The 21,381-nt window shown below is 42.1% G+C and overlaps 2 protein-coding genes across 5 annotated transcripts in view; one reads left to right on the forward strand and one right to left on the reverse strand.

Annotated features, from left to right (window-relative positions):
- Nucleotides 1–5,088: 5,088 nt before the first annotated feature.
- Ncoa1 (nuclear receptor coactivator 1) overlaps nucleotides 5,089–21,381 on the forward strand; it is a 219,084-nt gene continuing 202,791 nt past the window's right edge. For 3 of the 4 annotated variants that reach the window (XM_050125835.1, XM_050125834.1, XM_050125838.1), the window contains exon 1: nucleotides 5,089–5,474. The gene's annotated coding sequence lies outside the window, so the exon portion shown is untranslated. Of the gene's footprint in view, nucleotides 5,475–7,622; nucleotides 7,719–21,381 lie in introns of all 4 variants that reach the window. The other variant, XM_050125836.1, reaches the window with a different exon arrangement.
- Nucleotides 5,252–21,381, reverse strand: part of LOC126490727 (translation initiation factor IF-2-like) — a 17,924-nt gene continuing 1,794 nt past the window's right edge. Inside the window, exons 2-5 of the mRNA XM_050125863.1 lie at nucleotides 11,787–11,906; nucleotides 9,525–9,582; nucleotides 5,698–6,151; nucleotides 5,252–5,663 (exon numbers count right to left, since the gene is read on the reverse strand). Coding sequence (XP_049981820.1) covers nucleotides 5,252–5,663; nucleotides 5,698–6,151; nucleotides 9,525–9,582; nucleotides 11,787–11,906 — 1,044 coding nt within the window. The remainder of the gene's footprint in view (nucleotides 5,664–5,697; nucleotides 6,152–9,524; nucleotides 9,583–11,786; nucleotides 11,907–21,381) is intronic.

Raw genomic sequence — 21,381 nt, forward strand, 5'->3', positions numbered from 1 at the left:
TGAGGCTTTATCCTTGTCAAAAAAAAAAAAAAAAAAAAAAAAGCTGAGATACTGCTATAATTACAAACACCAAGGTTTTTTGATATCTATGATTTTAGAGAACAATGTTTCTGAGTGAATAGGAAAGCAGCAGCCACTTGGGGAAGGGAGTGATTATGACATATACAGCTGCAGTATGTCCTCAGAAGACACCACAGCCTGCTAACTCCGCAGCTGGCTTTATCTGTGCCCATTATCCCAGCCTGATGAGTAGCTGGGTAGACTTTCACCTTCTCTGTTGGAGCTAAATTTTACTTTCCCATGGCAATCCTAAATGCCAAACACTGTATGAAGTATCTGTCAGATATTTCATTTAATCTTCACAACAGCCTTTGAAGTGAGAGCTAGCCTCCTATTTTACTGATGGGACAACGAGGCTCGGAGATGCTGAAATGGTTACTCCAACGTCACAAACTAGTGACCGCCATGGCCATCTCAAATCTGGATCTGTCCAGCTTTAACCAGAGCTGTTCATCCTTCCTTCGTCCTCCTGTTTCTCCTCTTCCTTTTCTTTAAAACATTTTCCCCTTCATTTTGTTTGTTTTTTTTCAGACAGGGTCTCACCTTGTAGCTCAGGCTGGCCTAAAATTTGCTATGAATAGCCATCCTGTGTCAGCCTCTCAAGTGATAGATTACAGGTGTCAGCTGCCACACCTATTTCTAAACCTACTCTTTTTAACACATCTACTTCAATCCAAGGTTGAAATTAAAGATCATCTGATATAAAATAGATGAAATCCAGAGCAGGTAACCTGTGGGGAAGTAGAATGCTCATGTACTATGTACTATAGAATCATAGTTTGGGATCATTTTTCTGGAGGTCAGTTTGGCATATAATGAACATTTTTAATTTAGCAATCAACCTATGAATTTAAGAAAATAATTTCCGAACTGTATAGAGGCACATAATTATAGAATTTTATTAAAAAAATAAGCACACAAAACCTTGAAACATTGTAAACAAACTTTTGTAACATTGTGTAAATGCATTCCATCCAACCATTAATGATGAAATTATATTGTGCAGCAAAAGATACCAGAGCACCAATAAACATTTATAGTGTGATTTTATTTTTGTACATAAAATTGAATAATAAGAGTGGAGGATCTTGCTCAGTTGGTATATTGCTTGCCTTATATGCATGAGGTTCTGGCTCCATTCCCAGGATGTGGCGGGGGGGGGGGGGGGGGGGGGGGGGGGGGGGAGCAGGACATGCAAAATCACCACAACAAAATTGAATAGATATACCGCATTTATATGTGTAAATACACTTAAGTATGCAAAATATGTGGAAAGATATTCACTATAATTTTATTTGGCTCACCATTTTTTTCCTTTATTTCATTTGTTTACTTTCGTGTGTGGTGTACTCGTAGATTTAAGCATGCAGGCATGCCTGTGTGTGCAGTATGGAGGCCAGAACAAGAGTCAGGTGTTTTCCTCTATGACTGTCTTATTGCCTTGAGACAGGTCTCTCAGTGATCCACAAAGTTCACCATTTTGTTTAGACTGGTCAGTCAGCAAGCTCCTGAGATCTGCTGATCTCTGTTCCCCAGTACTGAAGCTACAGGCACAGTTTTTGTTTTGTTTAGTTTTTTTGAGGAGGGGGGCAATGTTCTATTCAACCATCTCTCCAGTCCTTGTTATTTTGGAAGTAAGCCCCCTTGGTGAGAGCAGATGGAGCCAGAGAGAAGCTGATTTGAACAAGAGAAAAGGCAAACATTCATAAGAGACCAGAGAATGACATAACTGTTAGCAAGTGATAATGAAGGGGCGAAGTCAGGGGGCATGCTTAGTGATTTCACACGAGGGAAAGATATGTCTTTAGCACCCATGTATAACTATAGCAATATAAATACCACTTACGTTACATTCATAATTCAGCAAAATCTCAGCATTTGTTGGACAAGGTGGCACACACTTGTATTTCTAGAACTTGTGAGGCAGAGGCCAGAGGAGTCAGACTTTGAGAGCAGTCTGTGCTATGTAGCAAGGTAATGTCTAAATAAACAAGAAAATAACTGCAAAACAAAACAAAACAAAATCTCAAGGCTGAGTAGCCTGAAAATGACTTAAAGATATAAATTTTAAAATTTTAATTTACTTTATGCAAATTAAAATATGCAGATGTTTTGCCTGCATCTATGTCTGTGTACCATATTTGTGCCTAGTGCCCAAAGAGGCCAGAAGAGGGTGTCAGATACCCTGGGAATGGAGTTATAGACAGCTGTGAGCTATCATATGGGTGCTGAGAATTGAACCTGGGTCCTTTGGAAGAGCAACCAATGCTCTTAACCACTGTGTCTTTGCTCCAGCCTGAGACACAAACCAAACCAACTTACATGAGAGAAGGGGAAGGAAAAACAGTTTAAAAATTGAAGACACTGAGATTTGCAACATTTTATGCCATTATGTAATATATATATGTATATATGTAATATATGTGTTATATATATATATATATATATATATATATATATATATATATATATATGAACAGCAGCTACCTGGTTGTGGTTGGAGCAGAGCAGGTGAATCTCTGTGAGCTTGAGGCCAACCTGATCTACAGATCAAGTTCCAGGATAGCCAGGGCTGTTCAGAGAAACCCTATCTCTTAAAACAAACCAAAACAAAAGGAACAGCAAGGGGTTGGGAAGGTGGATAAAATGCCTAACACATAGCCCAGGGGTGGGGTGAGAGATGGGCAGGTGTGTGTGTGTGGGGGGGGGAGGTTGTGGCCTTTAGTCCCAGCTCCCAAGCAGCAGTGAGCTCAAGGCCAGCCTGGTTTTTCCTTTCCCCCTTCTCTCAAATCTCAAAGTTGATTGGTCTGTTCCAGGACAAGCACCAAAGCTACAAAAAACAAACCATCACTACCACCACCACCAAAGCCTAACACTTAAGCAACACAAGGACCTGAGTTCGAATCTCCAGGACCCATCTAAAAGCTGATTTCAATCTGTAACCCCACCTCTGTCAGATTGAAGGTTGGAGGCACAAACTGGTCAGTTTTCAGAACTCCATGGGGAGCCAGTCTAGCCAACTGGTGAGTTCCAGGTTCAATGGAAAATATCCTCAAAAAATAAGGTGGACCTACAAGAGCTTGCTGTCAACCAAACTTGGTGGATCTCAGTTTGATCTCTGGGGCAAACAAACACGGTGGAAGGGAGAGAACCAGCTCCAGCAAGTTGTCCCCAACCCTCCACACGCATATGCATGAGCATGCGTCCTAGCTACAACACACACACACACAAACACACACACACACACGTAATTTAAAATAAGAAAACTTAAGGTGAAGCAGCACTCTAGAGAAACATACCAGATGTCGGCATACACGTGCACACACCCACATGAACAATACATGCCCCCACCACACACACAGGAGAAGACAAGAAAAGTGCTAGAGGATCAAAGTTCAGAGAACAGGTGGAAAGAAGGATGATGAGCAAGACAGGAGGAAGGGAGGACAGAAAAAGGAGCGGCTAGAAGCAACCAGAAGAATAAAAGAACAGGCTGATCTATTCACGGCATCTCCCTGCCAGCAGTTACTGGAGTACAGTGGAGACTGGGGTATTGCATACACTTGGCTCGTAGGTAAGCATCAGAGGCCAGGACAAGGCACTTTGTACAGTCTGGATTGTACTAGACCAGGAAACAGGCCCCATAGAAGAAGACAAAACTGATGGAGATCTTCAGGCATTTCAGCAACTACTGAGAATATGGACTGTGCAGTGGCTAGAGGTGAGGGCAAGAGCTAGTCAAACATGCTTGTCTTTGATAAGAATCAACCGAATGCATGCTAGAAGGATGACTGCATAAATGAAGGCAGAGTGTGGTCTAGGTTTTTTTTTTTTTTTTTTTTTTTATGAGCATGACCAGGAGGCAGGGTATGGCACTGAACAGTAGTTGGATGGCGGTGCCTGCTTTATGTAAGCCATCACAGGCTGTCTCAGAGGTGCCAGGGAGGTAGGGGTGTTTAAATGCTGTCAGGTTTGAGTCAGGAGAAGGGACGGAGGACTTAAGGCTTTACACAGGCTGCTTTGAGGCGTCAAATGCAGGATGAGGAACAGCAGAAGACGGTAGCTTAGTAGGTAAAGACCCCACTAAATGAGGACAAGAACTCTGGAAAGCAGCGAAGGATAGCGCCCCTTTTAAGCAGCCCTTCCGCCGCCAGGGAGAGAGAAGAGTTACATTGATTGCCAGGCTTGGGATAGGGGTTGCTTTCCAGATAGGGATCAAGGCTCAAGGACCTGTTCTGTGGTTGCTTGATTCCTCTGATGACAAGGTACACTACTTTTGAATGTAGCACTTCCATTGTAGAGTAAGATAGGGAGGTAGAAAAGACGAAAGATGTGGGTCCCCTCGAGAGGTAAGATTTGTGGATGACAGACAGGCATTTTAGTCAATTCAGGGAACTGCAGACCCAGACAGTGTCAGTCAGATCTTTACATATGAAAAAAAATTTTTCTTTACCCTTGTCTAATAATCTAAGAAATCATCTAAGCAAACCACCTCTCAATTTTACAGAAAAACAAACAAACAAACAAAACAAAAAACGAGGCGCGAGGGATATCTCTCACTCAAAAGTATTACAACCCACGAGTGGAGACAGGCCCAGGTCAGACTCCTCCTGATCGCTCCCCAACCTTCCCGAAACGATAAAGAACAGCGAGAGGGTGCAGGTCCTGCGGCCCGCCTGGCGGCACCCTGGGGTTCGAGGCTTCCAGGCAGCGGACAGAGGACCGCCCCGAGGGGAGGTGTCCCTGCGGGGAAGAGTTCGGGCCTCCTTTCTCACACTTCCTTAGGACACCGGCCCCGGTGCGCCTGCAGCCGGTAGAGGGCGCGGGGCGGCTCCACGCTGAGCGGGGCCAGTGGGGTCGCGCTGCCCGGGGCGCGCCGTCGGAGCCGCAGGGCAGCGGGGCTCGGGCCGGGCCCGCAGAGGGGGCAGGGGCGAGGGCGGGGCCGCGAGTGGGTGGGGCGGGGCGCGAGGGCGGGGCGCTGCGGGCGGGGCCCGGGGGGCGGGGCCGCGAGCGGGGGGCGGCGGCGGCGGCGGCGGCCGTGGAGGAGGAGAACATGGCGGCCGCGGAGAGCGGCTGAAATGCCTGTTCTTCAGGCCGGGCGAGCGGGAGACTGACGCGATTCACCTCGTCCTGTCGTCCGTCGGTTAGAGCGCGGCCTCAAGCGCCTCGGTTGCAGTTCGCCGCCGTTCCCTCAGGCACAGCCTGCGCCGGGGTGGTTCTGCATCCCCCTGAAGTAGGGGGGGACTCCTGCTCCGGAGGAGGGGGCCGGAGAGCCGCTGCGGCGGCGGGCGGGCCGCCTGGGCCCCGGGGACGGGTGCCCGGCCGGAGGAGCGGCGGAGTCCACGGCGGCGCCGCCACAGTCGCGAGCGAGCGCGGCGCCAGGGAGCACGGCCCTAAGGCGGCGGCGGAGGCAGGTGAGTGGCAGTGGCGGCGGCGGTGGCGGCGGCGGGAGCCTCGCGGTGGGTGCAGCTGTCACGAGCCGCGCGGCCGCGGCGGCCCTAGGGGGCGGGGAGCAGCTGGCGCCCTCCGCCCGGGCTCTCCTTTCTCTGGGACCCATCTCCCGCTGCCACTTTTCCCCGAGTTCCCCTGCTGGCCTGGCGCGGCTGCAGGGGGCGGAGGTCGCAGCTGTCACGGCACCAGCTGGGGGCTGCTCCCGGGCGGGCTGGCGGGCGGGCGACGCGCTGCAGAGCGCCGTCCCTGCGGCGCACTCCAGTTGCCCTAGTTAGCGGAGTGCGAGCATCCGCGGAGGGCGCGCGGCCGCGGGCCGGGTGGGGAGCGGGCGCCCCGAGCCGCCGCCGAAAGGGGGAGCCGGAAGTAGGCGCGGGCGCCCCTCGGCCCCGACCAGCAAGCACGGTGACCTTGGCCAGCCCGTCAGCCTCTCTGAGTCTTGTTCGCCCCGGGACAGAGAAATGGGGGCGACCTAGGCATGCCTTTCTGCGCGTGCAGCTTTCGACGGCCCCTTTGCCTGGCGCGGCTGCACTTGCCTTTCTCCCCCTGGAACTAGGGCTTCTGAGGTAGGAATGGGCGGATAAAGGAAATTTTCTTCTCGAGGCTGGGATTTGGTCCCCTTGCAGGGTTCTGCCGAAAGGACCTAGAAGGGGAACGAACACACGTTAGCCAAACGATTGGGGGTAGATCTGGTTAGTGGTCAGTGATGGAACTTGAGCTCTCCATAGTCGCTTGGAAGAGACTCCGAGAAACTGGACACCGGGGTCCCCAGTCCTTACCACTCCTCTGCGGTGACTCGATTTTATTTTATTTGTATATGCATTTTTTTTTTTTTTTAAAATCAGTCACTCCTATGGGCCAGACACCCTCTAGTCTGACAATGATAGAGGGAGGCAGAGGGATTGACAATACACCCATGTGTGACTAGCCGAGGTGCTGTGGCCAGAGTTTGATAGGGAGGAAAACTTTAAGCTGGGGAGTTATCTGTTAACCTCTCTGGCTCGGCTGTCGTCGTTCCTTATAGAGACACTCTAGAGGCAAGGCAGGTGTCCTTGTGGAAAAGGTGACCCCCCCCTTTTGTCTTTTGAAACATTAAGTTTTTCATGTGAAGGATTATGTTGGCCGGTCAGGAGTTCGTGGGTGAATTGCAGCCCCGGCACCCTGTGTGACTGACAAAAGGAATCTCTGGTGATGATTTGTGAGGCGTGATGCTTCCACTTCAACCATGAAGAAATCGTTTTAAGTGTCTGCAAGACAGGGCTGCAGTGAAGCCTAGGTTATTTTGTAGATATTCTAGGAGTGGAATTCAAGGGTTAAATTGGTTTGAGATTTGCTTCCTCTTCTGGAATTGGTTGGAGGTTAGTCTTGGAGAAAAAACAAAAAAAGTTGGCCAAAGGGGCCTCTCCTCCAGCTTCACAGAAGCTATGATGTAGTAGGAAGGGGTCGGATTTCTTCACGTTGGGAATAAGGTGAAAAGAAAGGATTTGCGTATTTGCCTGGGTCTTTGGCTCTCGAGCTAGAAATAGTTTTGGGTTAAAGGTAGCCGTGGGATTTGATTCAGTTTCATAAATGGGCATTCCCGAGTTAATTTGTAGTAAAGTAGGTAAAGTGGAAGTGCTTCTACTTCTCCTCCCGTGCTTTGCAGAAAGGTCCGAGTTGCTTCTGTGACCTGAAGTTGGCAAGGTTTTCTCTCCATTTCTTATTCAGACTTCAGGAGTTTGGAGAGGAGAGAGAGCGGCCCGTAACTTGTAAGCATTGGTATTTGGTTTGATTTTTGCAGACATTTTATGTTAATCTATTATACATATTTAATCCACACTGAACTTTGGTTTATAGATGCTAAGCTTGAATTTTTACATAATTTACAGTAAATCTCTTCCTTATTTCTGAGAAAATTTATAGGACTATGTCTATAAAATTGCTTTTTTATGTGTGGTTTTAGCCAAGGGAATGTTTTTAGAGCTACAATTTTGGGTAAGCGGTTTTACTGAAAGAAAAAAAGAAAAACTCTATGGAATTAATGATGGTTGTTCACTTAAACTGGGGTTATATAGACAATGCATTTTTCTCCTTCTTTCTGCCAACATTTGTTTTCATTTCTCCCTCAATTCCAGGATTTCATTTCTAGAAATCTGGGCTGGAAACAGAAGCAGCAGTTTGTATAATCCCAAGAACTTGCTTGTGCCAGGAAGCTGTGAGGGCACCATGAAGTAGGTGCTATGTAAAGATGAAGACATTTGGTTGACTGCTTCAGGAGTCCAGGGCCACTCTGTATTTTTGCTAAATTTCTCGTTTTCTGCAGATGTGTTGATCTTTTGGTGGGCAGAGGATTAGGTTGCTATGGTGCTGACTGGTGTATACTGTGAAAATGCTGGCAAAATTTCATGCTTCTAACTCTATAGGGAAGGATGGTAAACAAGTCTAAATAACTTAACTATGCTGTTCCCAGGATGGAATGTTCTCTGCATGTCCTCCTGATCCTGCTAATCCTGAGAGCCATCGTCACCAGGACTAAACGTTGAGTGAGTGCTGAGGGTGCTGGAGAGGTGCTGCTGAAAGGCGGAGTGGGAGAGAGACGATGTCGGGCATCCCTGGAAAAACCCTTTCTCCAGTCAGATTGTATTCCGGGTTGCAGTTCTAATAGTTTCCCAAGGACATTTAGCTCTCCTTGCTCAGTTGTCATCAGTTTCGCACGCCTTTTCTTGGGGCAACCCTGCCTCTGTTCTTGTTTCCGTTTGCTCCAGAATTTTTAAGGAGTCCAGTTGTTGGATGTTGTGTTGCGTGTTTTCCAGAGCTTAAGCTGTGGCCATCTTAGGTTTCAGGACGAGTGTGGAAGGTCAGCCTGCGCACATAAGACTCAGTAGAATCTCTAAGTGATGGGTAGGGGAGATCCCTAGGATGCTTATTATTGTCTTGGCATTGATAACACAGTCATTCTCAGGGGCCAGCTATCACTTTTCTGGCAGAGGTCCACAGTCCTTGTGGTGGGTGCTTTTCTACATTCCCTGCAAATGCTAGCTGCTGAGATGGGCATGCGATCGGATAAAATACTCGTTTCAGGAGTCGGACAACAGAGCCCTGAACCAGGTCTGGGTTACAGAACTGTACAGAATTGCCTCTACTTTTATAATGCTCCTCATTCGTATAGACTAGACCATAGGAATGAAGTTCTTTATTGCTTCTGTCACGTTAACCAATCAGTCACCCTTTTCTCACTGACCATTGAGGATAGGTCTTGTGATCTCTGATTTTTTTTCTTACTCTTGGAAGTGATGTTGAGGCATTTTTAGTTAGACTGTGTGCCTATTCCTTATTATATGATGTTGGGTCATAAACCGGCCTCGTGCCAGCTGGGTACTATTATTAGTTACTTAGTTTAAGGATATACAACTTTTTCCCCCCATAACCTAGTATAGTTTTGGAAATGGTGTGTGGGTGTGTGGTATTTGAGTTACTATAGAGCATAGAAATAATTATCTTAACTATCACTGGACATATAGCGTAATACAGGAAGCCATTATTAAACACTGATGTCAGTGTGTAAATCTGTTCTGCTAGTGCGAGTAAAGGAGGTGGCATCTCTGTTTCCTCCCTGAACCCACCCATGGCAGAGTGTTTTTATTTTTTATTTATTTTGTGATAAGAAGTGGTGAACCCAGGATTTTCTCAATGCTAGGCAAACCATCTTCCACTCGGCTGAGCCCCCAATTCTTTCTCATCTTGACTGAGGCATTTGTACTGAGTTGCTGAGACTAGTTTCAAACTTTGAATCCTCCTGCCTCAGCCTTGTAGTATTGGTATTATAGAGGTGTATCAGTGTGCTCAGCTCACAGAACAGTACTTCCGAGAGTCTTTGAAGTGACAGTCTTTCTTAGTGTACTCGTCATATTTAATGATAAGTGGCTTATACCAAAATAGACGCGGTCATTCTGTAAAGTGTTTGGGAAGAAGACTTGAAATTAATCAGTCTAGTTATGCCTACCTTAGTTATAATCTGCCCTGTTGCCCCCACATACCATATTTCTGTGAGGAAGAGGGGGTTTTGATATTATTGAGTGGCCTTGAGTCCTGCTGCTAGGAACAGAGATCAAACTGATAAAAACAGGTGCAAGAATAGAGGTGTAATCCCACCAGCAGAGTCAGAATCCTATTAACGGCAGATTATCCAATGTTCCCACAGTGATGCCTTCAAAAATATTTATTTATTTTCGTGTGTGTGTGTGTGTGTGTGTGTGTGTGGTCACATTTATGCTGTGGCAAACGTGTTTTAAGTCAGAGGACAACTTTTGGGAGTCAGTTCTGTCCTACCATGTGAGTCTCAGAGATTGAACCCAGGTCATCAGCCTTTTCAGCAAGTACCTTTACCCACCAAAATTTCTCACCAAAAGCCCTGCTGCTTTATTTTTAATCCTTGTGTGTGTGTGTGTGTGTGTGTGTGTGTGTGTAGCTTTTCACCCATTGGTTTGTAACTTTGAGACAATTTTAAAGGTTGTTTTAGAAGTCGAACTTTGACTCTAGTCAGAGGCGGGGTTGGCTCATGGCTCTTCCAGATTCCTAGTTCATGTACCCTTAGGTATCTAATTAAATTAAACCCTAGGTTTTCATATTTAAAATGGAAAAATGTACTTATATCATTGTGCTTTTAAAAATTAAGCTCCGTAGCATTGTTCAGCAATGATCTGGCAGGTAGTAAAGCATTAACGCTAGCTGGCAAATGGACATTCCACTCCTAACCATCACCATGTCTGATTCTTTTTTTCCTCCTTTTTTTTTTTTTTTGACTATTCTCCTTTTTTTTCTTGTTGAATAATTTGGTCCCTGGTCGTTTGGATGTGGAGTAATAGGAGTCACTGTGAGGGTCCGAGTGAACTGTTGGTCAGATTTCACTTTTTCTTTTGTGCTACAGTTCTAATCTGCAGATTTAGAGCTGTTTGCCTGCATGCATTTGCTTCTCTAATTTATTCTACACATAGCTACTGAAAGAAAAAAAACCTTTCTAAATGTCATTTGATGTTTTTAGTGAAGATTCTACAAATTTATCAAGCTCTAAGACATTTAAATGGAGTCTCTTACTTCCCATTCCAGAAAATTTGCTGTAGACAGCATGCAGAAATGCTTTATAACTGTGTACATGCTGCATGAGTGAAGACAGTGTTAGACTCTTCCAGAGTCTGGTTCAAGGTTATAGAAAGACCTGATTTTAAACATAGTCATCCAGAGGCATCTTGCTTCTGAGCTTCTGTGTTTCATGTTTTCCTTTTCTTTTATGTTCTCATGATCTTCAGAAACAGTGCCAAAGCCGGTATATTCTGCAGTTGATTTCCACTCCCTTGGCCTCAGTGACTGTTTTATACACTCCATCCTTTCTTTCCCTGACTCTCCACCTCCTTCATTCCCTCTTAATTGCTCTGGTAAATCCTTGAGATTGAATGAACCACAGGACTCAGAGTAGAAGATACTTATGGGTTATTTAGAATAACCTCCTTAATATTATAGAGGAGATGACTAAGTCCAGGCCCCAGCTTTTGGCTACTGAGATTTAGAATTTTAGGAATTCTAGTAAACTTTGAAGTAATCTATGAGGTAAGGGAGGAAGGAATATAGTTTGCCCACTGTTATTCTTGTACCAGCCAGCCATTTATAGAGAATATTCAAAAGGGCTTAGTGGCAGAGTGCTTGTCTAGCTTACATGGGACCTATGTCCACTCCCCATTACTGGTGGGGGTGAAGAGGGAAAATGAAAAAAAATTGTTTCTGTATTGACTATGTGCAGATTTTCTTGCCATTATTCCCTAAATAATACAGTATGATCAAATTTAAAAGCCTTGATATAGTATAGGGTTCTATAAGTAATCTAGTAGTGCTTTAAAGAGAATAGGGTTAAGAGTAGAGGATACATGGAAGCATTGTGCCGTTTATAGATGGCACTTGAACATGGATTTTGGTATCTCCACAGGTTTCTGGATTCAGTCTCTCACAAATATTGAGAGTCAAATTAATTTTAACCAGGAAGTAATTAACACCATTTCCCCTCAAAGATTTAAAAAAAAATATTTGGAGAGGAATACTTGCTTTTCTTGTATTGCTCATTCAGAATCAGCAAATATTTATTGAGTATTGTCTCTAAGCCAGGTATTATGCTAGCTCTACAAACTACATTTTATAAACGAGGAAATAAGGTTCGGGGAAGTTGAGTGGCTGGTGTAAGATCACACAGCTTGTGGGTGCTAAGAATGGCATTTGATCCTAGGACAGCCAACTAGAAGTCATATTCATACCTTTAAGCTGGCATCTACCCAAGAGTACTTGCCACACTCTGTATCCCTCTTTCTGGATTTCCCTTGGGTTCCATATAGATGCTGTAGAGACTCCTGCAGCTTGCTTTCTTTCTGGTAATCCTGCAGACAGCAGGCACTTAATGAAAGTGTCGCTTTAAGATTCTTGTGCTTTTGGTCTCACCTTTGTACTTTAGTAATGTTGATTCTTTTGTGCTTCTGTCCAGGGAAGCTTATCTTTGAGTGGCTGATTTTGGAATCTTAGCAATAAAATTCTGCCTCCTCTTAAGTTTTGATAGTGTTTAAGTAAAGCTTAAGGTATTTTCTTTCATTTGAAATAAACTGATCATTATTTGTGTTTGCAGTGTGTTTTGAATGGTCACTCTGACCATGTTAATATACTGTATCTTAAAATTTTGGTTTGCCTATACGGTTGAAATATTTATATGTTTCTATTATCAATCATAGATTTCATTGTTTGTGTATATATATTTAAATATATCACACTATTTGATCAGATAGTTGAAGGATAAAATGTCCTTGGTTTTTGTAATGTATAATATTGACTTTACTTTGGCAAGTTTGATTGGAGGAAATCAGGGAAAAGTTATTTGTTCTACAAATTTCCAGTTATACTCCTTTTCTACCTTAGATGGTTCAGGAAGTCTGTAATTGATTCTGAGTAGCTACTTGGCTATCCACTGAAGCTATAGTTACACGAGTACATTGTTCAAGGTGCTGTGCTGTTAAAAGATAAGGAAGTGAAACGATAAGATACAGATTCTATTCTTAAGGTGATTATGACCTAAGAGAGGTGATAAGACAACACAAATACCTGTAATAGTAATTAAATGTGATGAGTGCTGGGAGAAGCTTGCTGGGACAGTAGTGGACTGGGGGGTCCAGGAAGAGAGAGCAGTTCAAGGCAGATTTAATGGTGGACTTGGTGGTGAATGAGCACTGAAACCCGGACCTGATTTCTGTGAGGATGGGAGGAAGAGAGCATTGTATTCACAAAGATTGGGTGGAAGAGAAGCAAGGGCAGGAGAGCTTGGGTTTGATAGGATGTGATGAAGGGAACTGTGTCAACCTGTGTGGGAGCAGGAAGTAGACATCAAGTCTTGTGATGCTGAATGGCTTTCAATGGGAGGAGATAGTGGGAACAGTATGTAGTAAGTAAGATCTGGGTGAGAATGAGAAATGTCAACTTTCTGAATTTATGTGGATCTTTTCTTGGCACGTTTTTATTCCCCAAATTTTATATTTTCATAATTTTTGAAATGATTCCATATGTAAGGCTTATCACGCTGGGAACTTATTCACTAATTTTTGTATAATAAAAAATGGATCATGTGGTTTTTGACTAGGAGTTAGAATAAAATCTTCATACTACCTTAAATTGTTTATCTTTTTTAAAGCAGTAGCTATTCTTCCAGGTTATGCATTATCATTTCACATTTTAAAAATTATTATTTTTTTTGTGTTGTGGGCATTTTGCCTGCATGTATGTCTGTGTGCAGCCACCCAAAACATGCGTTCCTGGGGCACTCAAAGGCTAGAAGGGGGTTGGAAATGGAGTTACCGATAGTTTTTACCTGCTATGTGGGTGCTGGGAATTGAACTAGGGTTCCTCTGGAAGACAACTCAGTGTTCTTAACCAATGATCTGATCTCCAGCCCTTAGTTTACTGGTCTTCTCTTTTCTTTTTTCTTTTCCTTTCATTTTTTCTATCTATCTATCTATCTATCTATCTATCTATCTATCTATCTATCTATCTATCTTTTTATTTTAGTGTTTTGAGACAGAGTCCTGACTGGCCTGGAACTTAACTTTGTAGACCAAGCTGGCTTGAACTCAAGAGATTCTGATGTCTCTGCCTCCTGAGAGCTAGGACTAAAGGTTTGTGCTACGTAACACACTGGCTTCATTTGACACTTTTAAACTTGTGCAGTAGTGTTTTTTTTTTAATTCAAAAATGATCTTTCCTTATATAAAGACACCTGACTGTATAAGTGATATTGGTCATACAAGTGGGAAACTCCCAACTCTCAATATTTCATGATTTATACCCTACTATGTTCCAAAAAGGATTTAAGGGTTAGGATATATCATTAAGTTTTAGAACCTTGGTGCATTCAGAGGCCATCTTGGATGGTTGAGATGATTCAGTAAGTAGATATGCTTGCTGTCAAACCTGAGTTCAGTCCCTGGGACCCACACGGTAGAAGAAGAGAACCAACTCCCCCAAATTATCTTCTGACCTCCACTTGATACTGTGACATGGACAAACACACACACATACATAAATACATGTAGTTTGAAATAAGAGGCTTGGACCTTGTTACAGCTCTGTATACTCAGTTGATCAGTTGATGCCCTTAGCCAGGTGTACGTTGAGAGAATGGTGTTGAAGACAGCTGTGCTCACAGAATGTGCTGTGCTTTGTGTCTTTTGCCAAATTGGTATTTTTTTAAGGTATGATTTCAATGTAGTTGGAGTACCTTTAAAGACAGTTGTCCAGGTGTAAGTTGTAAGGCACAGTGTCTCTAAAATCAGATCTGCAGCAGATTGTTTGGGATGTGAACAAGTTCTTTCACTTTTAGTCTTTTGTGATTATGTGCAGTTTAGGGAGCTTGTGTAAAGAGAATCTTAGATTTATTATTTGATGTGGTAGATAGACTCCTGACACCACTTTGAATTGCAGTAGAGAATCACTATGCAGCTCTGTAGTTCATAGAAATTGACTGGTTACCTTAAAGCAAAAGATTTAAGAATTGTCTAACTTAATAATGACTTTGTCCACAAAAAGACAAATACAGTTTGCTGATTTTGTATCACATTTCCCGTGATACATGGTTGTATGTGGTATGCAGTCCATCAAATAAGCACACTGAATCTGCTCCTTTTTGGCGGTGGCACTTTCTTAACAGGGACTCAAAAACTAATTACCCTTTGGAAGGAAATAGAGTTCAGTACTGTGGAGAGAGGATATTGAAGATGGTGTTTGGAAGTATTTCTAGCCTATTGGGGTTAATTGCTGGTAATGATGAGTGTTAATTTGAAGAACTTTTTACACGAACCCTTGAATTCATGAACAAAGTTTTCTAACCTGTATAAAAACCTTGTAAAAGAGACGTTTTAGTGGTTTTGAGCCCATCTGCTGAAAATATAAAAAGGTAATTTCATCTGATTAGCTTGTAAGAACAACTGATTGCCATCAGGAAATATGGAAATGCAGTAGCTGATTTTCAGCAAAAAGCCTTTGCATAAATGGTGAGTGGAATTGCAATTGAATATCATGTTTTATTCAGTGAAGCCAGTAATGGAGTTCTTCTTTGGGGTTTTATTCATCTTTGCAAAGTATGTTTTTCAGCTGTGCTAACCATTAAAACCAAGCAAAATAGTTATTTATTATAAAAATGTACTGAATTTAGGGCTAGAGCCTCATGCTGTAGTATTAAAGAAAGTACGAAAGCAAGACTAAAAACACACACAAAAAAACATGTTTAGTTTTTGTACTGTCAAAAAGTAGTGGAATTGATAATAGCATTTATTAGAAATGGTACATAGCTTTTATGACTCAATGAGTAAAGTAATTGTTTAAAAATTGGTAGATTGTTATAATTGAAGACTCTTAAATTTATATTTTGTATATGTTTTATAAAGCACATAATTTATCAGTTTGCTATGTAGTATATATGTATCATAAATAGACATGTGATTTACTATCAAAAATTTAAAGTCATGGCATATATGATAAAAACAGTTACTATATAGCAAAGGTTCTTAACTTGGAGTTCATGGGTTAATACTTTTAGATTGATGTTAGCCTGTAAACACTTTATAAGTAGAATCTTGTGAGCTTATAATTTCTCTGGGAGGGGGGTCTACAGCTTTCACCAAATTCCAGAAAGGATCCATCATCTCCTCTAATGTTGAGGACAGGGGCCTCAATAACACCATTCATTCAGTTTTACCCTCTTGCCAAGTTTAATGGATATATCTGATGTCATTATTCAAGCCTGCAGTATGACTGGTTTTGCAGTTTTTCAATTTTGCAATAGATGTGATTGCAGATGCCTTTGGCCTTTACAGGTGTTTGAGTTCTGTTTGTTGCACAACTGCCTGGCTCTACATTATTTGGTTTCTTTTATATATGATTTCTCCCTCAGGCCCTCCCCCAATTTTACAAAAGTATGGATGAGGCTCTGAGGGTGTGTGTCTGTGTGTGTGAATGAGTTGGGATCCATAATTGCTTCCTTAAATACCCATTAGCACCTGAATCTCAGCAATGTTAGACTCTGATTTGACATACTAAAAACTCTCTGAGTTCTGTGGGCTTATCTAGTTCCTTCTTTCCCACTCTAATTTTAATTCATGCTTAATTACTAAAGTAGTATTAAAGTGGTGCTATAATCCATACTGAATTCCTTCTTTGATTATTTCTTTGTTTTCAGAATGTTTATTTAGGTCCAGAGAGATGGCTCAGTCGTTAAAAGCACTGGTTGCTCTTACAAAGGACTCAGGTTTGGTTCCCAGCACCTTCATGGTAGCTCACAGCTGTCTATAGCTCTTGTTTTCCTGGAAAATCAGTGCCTTCTCCTGGCCTCTACTAAGTACCGAACATGCACACAGTACACTTACATGCAGGTAAAACACTCATACACATAAAATAAACTAAATCTTAAATAAAAAGTTATTTGTGTGTGTTGAATGTCATATGTGTACATATGGCATATGTGGCACATTATGCCTGTGCTTACATGTTGTAAGAGGAGGGCCTGCTTGTTCATTCTGGCTGCCCGGCTAGCTTAGCCCCAAAATAACCACACAGAAACTATATTAATTAAATCACTGCTTGACACATTAGCTCTAGTTTCTTATTGGCTAACTCTTATATTTATTTAACCCATTTCTATTAATCTGTATATCGCCACATGGCAGTGGCTTACTGGGTAAAATTCTCAGTGTCTGTCTCCAGCAGATCCATGGCATCTCTCACTCTGCCCTTCTTCATCCCAGCATATAGCCTAGCTCCGCCCCCCCTTCTGTTCTTCCCTGCCATAGGCTCAAAGTAGTTCTTTATTTGATGTGGGAGTGTCATATCAATCTGTTGATTTCATTGGCTGAGCAATAAAGAAACTGCTGGCCCTGATAGGTTGAAAGATAGGTGGGCGGAATAAACAGAATAGAATTCTGGGCGGAAGAGGAAGTGAGGTCAGACTCTGCTCTGCTCCCGGAGAGATCCGACAGCTCTGCTGGAGCAGAGACACCATGCTCAGCTCTCCCAGGCAGATGCACGCAATGAAGCTCCTCCAATCCCGGATGGATGTAGGCTAGAATCTTCTTGGTAAGCGCACCTTGGGGTGCTTACAAACAATCATTAGAAATGGGCTAGTCCAGGTGCGAGAGTTAGCCTAGAAGAGGCTAGATAGAAATGGGTCAAGCAGTTAAATGAATAAAGTTAGTGTGTTGTTATTTCGGGCATAAGCTAGCCAAGCGGCCGGGGTGTTGGGGACGCAGCCCCGCCGCGCCTATTTCAACACTTTATTAACCAGCAAAAGCAACACATAGACAGAAGGACCTCCTACACCGACATGTGGTCAGAGGACTACATCTAGGAGTTGGTTTTCTCCAGGAATGGAACGCAGGTCATCAGACTCGGCAACAAGTACTTTTACTTGATGAGCCATCTTGCAGCCCCTCCTTTAGTTTTTGCTTAATTCTATTGTAAAACACATCCTTATATTTTGGGGGCATGTGCATAGTGTTCCTGTATGTGAGTATATGTATATGTGAACACATGCATCTGTGCGTGTGTGAGTGCAGTGTGTACATGTAGAGGCCAGAAGCCTGAAGTTGATGTCTGGTATTCTTCTTGATCAACCTCCATTTCCTTATAAATTGAGACAGGGCTTCTCAGAGTACTTGGCCAACCTAGCTTTCTTTCACAGGCCTCCATGCCAACCTGGTGTTTACATGGGTGCTGAGGATTTTGGCATGGATGCTTGTGCTTTTACCTGCTGACCCATCTCCCTAGCTCCATCGTGCTAATTTTTACTTTTGTTAGCTTTGCTAAAAGCCTTCCATGGTCCTCATTGTTGCACAGCCTAGCGTTTGAAGCTTGCCATTTGTGTGGCACCACTCTCTTCTCTGGCTTTATTATCAATTAGTCTCCACAATTGAATGTATGAAATGAAATTGTTGGCTTATTGTCCCCTCAATATGCTCTTTTTTTTGTACTATTTTCCCTCATTCTAATATGTGCTCCTGGAATTACACCTATTCTTTAGAACTTCGCCCAGATTTCTCAGTTCCTGTTAATTTAAAACATAGAGGTAACATATTCCTTCAGTAAACTCTTCTTATGTTTCTCACTCTTTTGATATTATATATGCAAACACACATATACTGTTTGAACTGTATGAATTTTTTGTCACTTATATGTTCTGTTACCCATATTATGGTATGAGTAAAAAGGTTCATGTTTTATATTTTGTCCCCTGTAATTCTTAGACTCAAAATTTTTAGCAAATGACATTGATTAACTCATAGTTCTACTTACAAATATATTTAAAGTGCTGTGTATTTCTGGAATACTCATAGATAATATATTCTAGGAATTCTTTTTATTGGTCTCAGGATATTTAGTAAATTGAAAATTGAATATTATTTGGAGAACATGTTTATGTTGTAGCCATTGACTAGAAAGGATAATGCTGAACTGTCTGGAAGAGCTGTGTGGTAATTATAACACATGCTGCTGCTTAGAAGACTGAGATGGGAGGATTTTAAGTTTGAGGCTAGCCTGGGCAACTAAGCAAAAACCTCATTTCAATATTTTATAAAAGGTGGCAGTGGCTAGGGATATAGCTTACTGGCAGAGGACTTGCTTAAGCATGTGTTAGGCCTTGGGTTCAATAGCTAGAAGTGCTGTTCAAAACTTGAAAAGCTAAGAAAACGAAATCTGGGATAGCCTGGTAAGTTAATGTTCTTAGAATAGAGCTCCTCTGTCATAGACTGAACAAACAAACTCATGTTCCTTTCTGCCTCTGCCCTGAGAGATATGGGAGTAAAAGGCTCTAAGATCTTGATCAATACTACTTTTTAGTTTGGTTTTAAACCACATTCTTCGCTTGAGACGGTATCTTCTCATTGAACACCCATTGTTGCTATGAGGAACCATAAAGTTATTCTCCAAGTTCATGTCCATCAAGAAGATTATCATCAGGCATGGCATGATCCAGTGGTTAAAAGTGAAGTGCTGGTTTCTCTTCCAGATGACCTGGGTTCAATTTCCAGCACTCATATGGTGACTTACAACCATATGGGACTCCAGTTCCAGTGGCTCTGATGCCTTCTTCTAGTCACCACAGGCACCAGACACATTCATGGTACACAGACATAGATGCAGATAAGTAAATATTTAAGGACAAAAATATTATAATCTTTTAAAGGCAGTCTCTTTCGTTTTAAATTTTACAGAAATGAAAAATAATATAAAACAGTGCAAAAGTGTCTCATGGAAGTATATATTTCAACATACATTTTAAGCACTTCTTTGAAAATGATTATTGGGTTGTTTCTGTTTGAAGTTGTATCCTTTTCTTCTAACCCACTTGTAAATTGCACAGGAGAGAGATGATTTTCATACTATTTTGTACTTTAGTGCTTTCATAGGTATGTTTATAAAGCTGTCACTGATGGTGTTTGAGCCCAGCATGGTTTGGGTAGACATCCTGGAGGAAATGGACTTATGTTAGAATATATAGGATCTGGAATGATGCTTTAAACATAGTTGCATGGTACATGAAAAGGGGGTTAGGTAGTTAAGCATATAATGGAGGTTTGATATATTTTCTGAAACATGAAATAACTTCTTTGGTTATTGTGGCTTTTTCCAAAGTGACATGTTACCTCTCAAAGTAGTCATAGAGCCCTGTATAAGGGGCTAAGAAATAACGACAAAACCCATAAATGAACAGAACATGGCTTTGCCTCACCATAGAAGAACTAATTTTCCTTCTTTCTTTCTCTCTTTCTTTCTTTCTTTCTTTCTTTCTTTCTTTCTTTCTTTCTTTCTTTCTTTCTTTCTTCCTCCCCCTATCTCTTTCTTTCTCTTTTCTTTTACTTTTTTTTTTTTGATTTTTTTGAGACAGCGTTTCTCTGTGTAACAGCCCTAGCTGTCTTGGAACTAGCTCTGTAGACCAGGCTAGCCTCAAACTCCCAGAGACCTGCCTGCCTCTGCCTCCCAAGTAGGATTAAAGATGTGCACCACAACTGCCTGCTAAAGAACTAATTTTCTTTATTGAGTTGAATATCAAAATAGGAAGGCCCTGCTTGGGAGTTATTGAACAGTAAGCCCTTTATATGTGGGTAAATAGAACTTTAAACAAAATATTTATTTATTTATTTATTTATTTATTTATTTATTTATTTATTTATTTTAATTTTGTGTGTATGAGTGTTTTGCATGTCTTGTGTGTATGGACACCTTGTGCCTTAGTGCCTGCAGAGGCTAGAAAAGGGCATTGGATACCATGAAACTGGAGTTATAGATGGTTGGGAGCCATAATGTGGGTGCTGGGAAAATCCATCTGAGTGCTCTGGAAGAGAAACCAGTGCTGTTATCCTCTGAGCTCTTTTGACAGTTTCTAAACACAACTTTTTGTTGTTAGATTTCTTTGTAATAGGAGTTTGTAGTTGCTAAATGATAATCTTCAGATCAATTAAAGGACAAATTTACCAATGTCTCTATTATAGTGTTATATAAAATAACAAGCTTTAGTTTGTTGTTGTCAACTGAATATTTGAAACTTGCAGAAAGTGAATATTTGCTTTGGTATAAACGCTTCAAAACTTTCCTACTTAGAGGACTTGGTTGGTAAGATTATAGGATGAGAAAAACAAGAGATACCAGTGGAGACTTCTTGATGTCTGAGAAGTTTTCTGTAGTATTTCTGAAGGTCCTCACTTACCTTTTATCAATACTGATAATTAATTTAAGTCTGTATTTCTCTTTTATTTGTCTTTCTAATGATTGCTTTGATAAGGAATCTTGGGAGTTACTAATTTAGCCCACGTATGTAGAACTAGATCACCACATCAGTTTCTGTTCCAGTGCTGGGAAGAGACACCATGACCAAGACAACTTATAAAAGACATTATAAAAGACATTTTTTGGGGATCACAGTTCCAGAGGGTTAGTCTGTGACCATTATGGAGGGAGTATGGTGGCAGGCAGGTGGTCACTGGAGCAGTAGGTAAGAGCTTACATCTTTTCTGAAAGTTGGAGGGAGAGAGATGTTATAGAAGGTCGTTTGTTGGTTCCTGGCTGCTCAGCCCCGAAATAAACACATAGAAACTATATTATTCAAATCACTGCTTGGCCCATTAGCTCTAGCTTTTTATTGGCTAACTCTTTATTTTATTTTTTTTTATTTATTAAAGATTTCTGTCTCTTCCCCACCGCCGCCTCCCCTTTCCCTCCCCCTCCCCCAATCAAATCCCCCTCCCTCGTCAGCCCAAACTCTTATATCTTAATTTAACCCATCTCTATTAATCTGTGTATTGCCATGTGGCTGTGGCTTACCAGATA

This window comes from Alexandromys fortis, unplaced genomic scaffold (assembly GCF_014885135.2).
Source record: "Alexandromys fortis isolate MF-2015 unplaced genomic scaffold, M_Fortis_MF-2015_v1.1 scaffold_252, whole genome shotgun sequence".
Classification (NCBI taxonomy): Eukaryota; Metazoa; Chordata; class Mammalia; order Rodentia; family Cricetidae; genus Alexandromys; species Alexandromys fortis.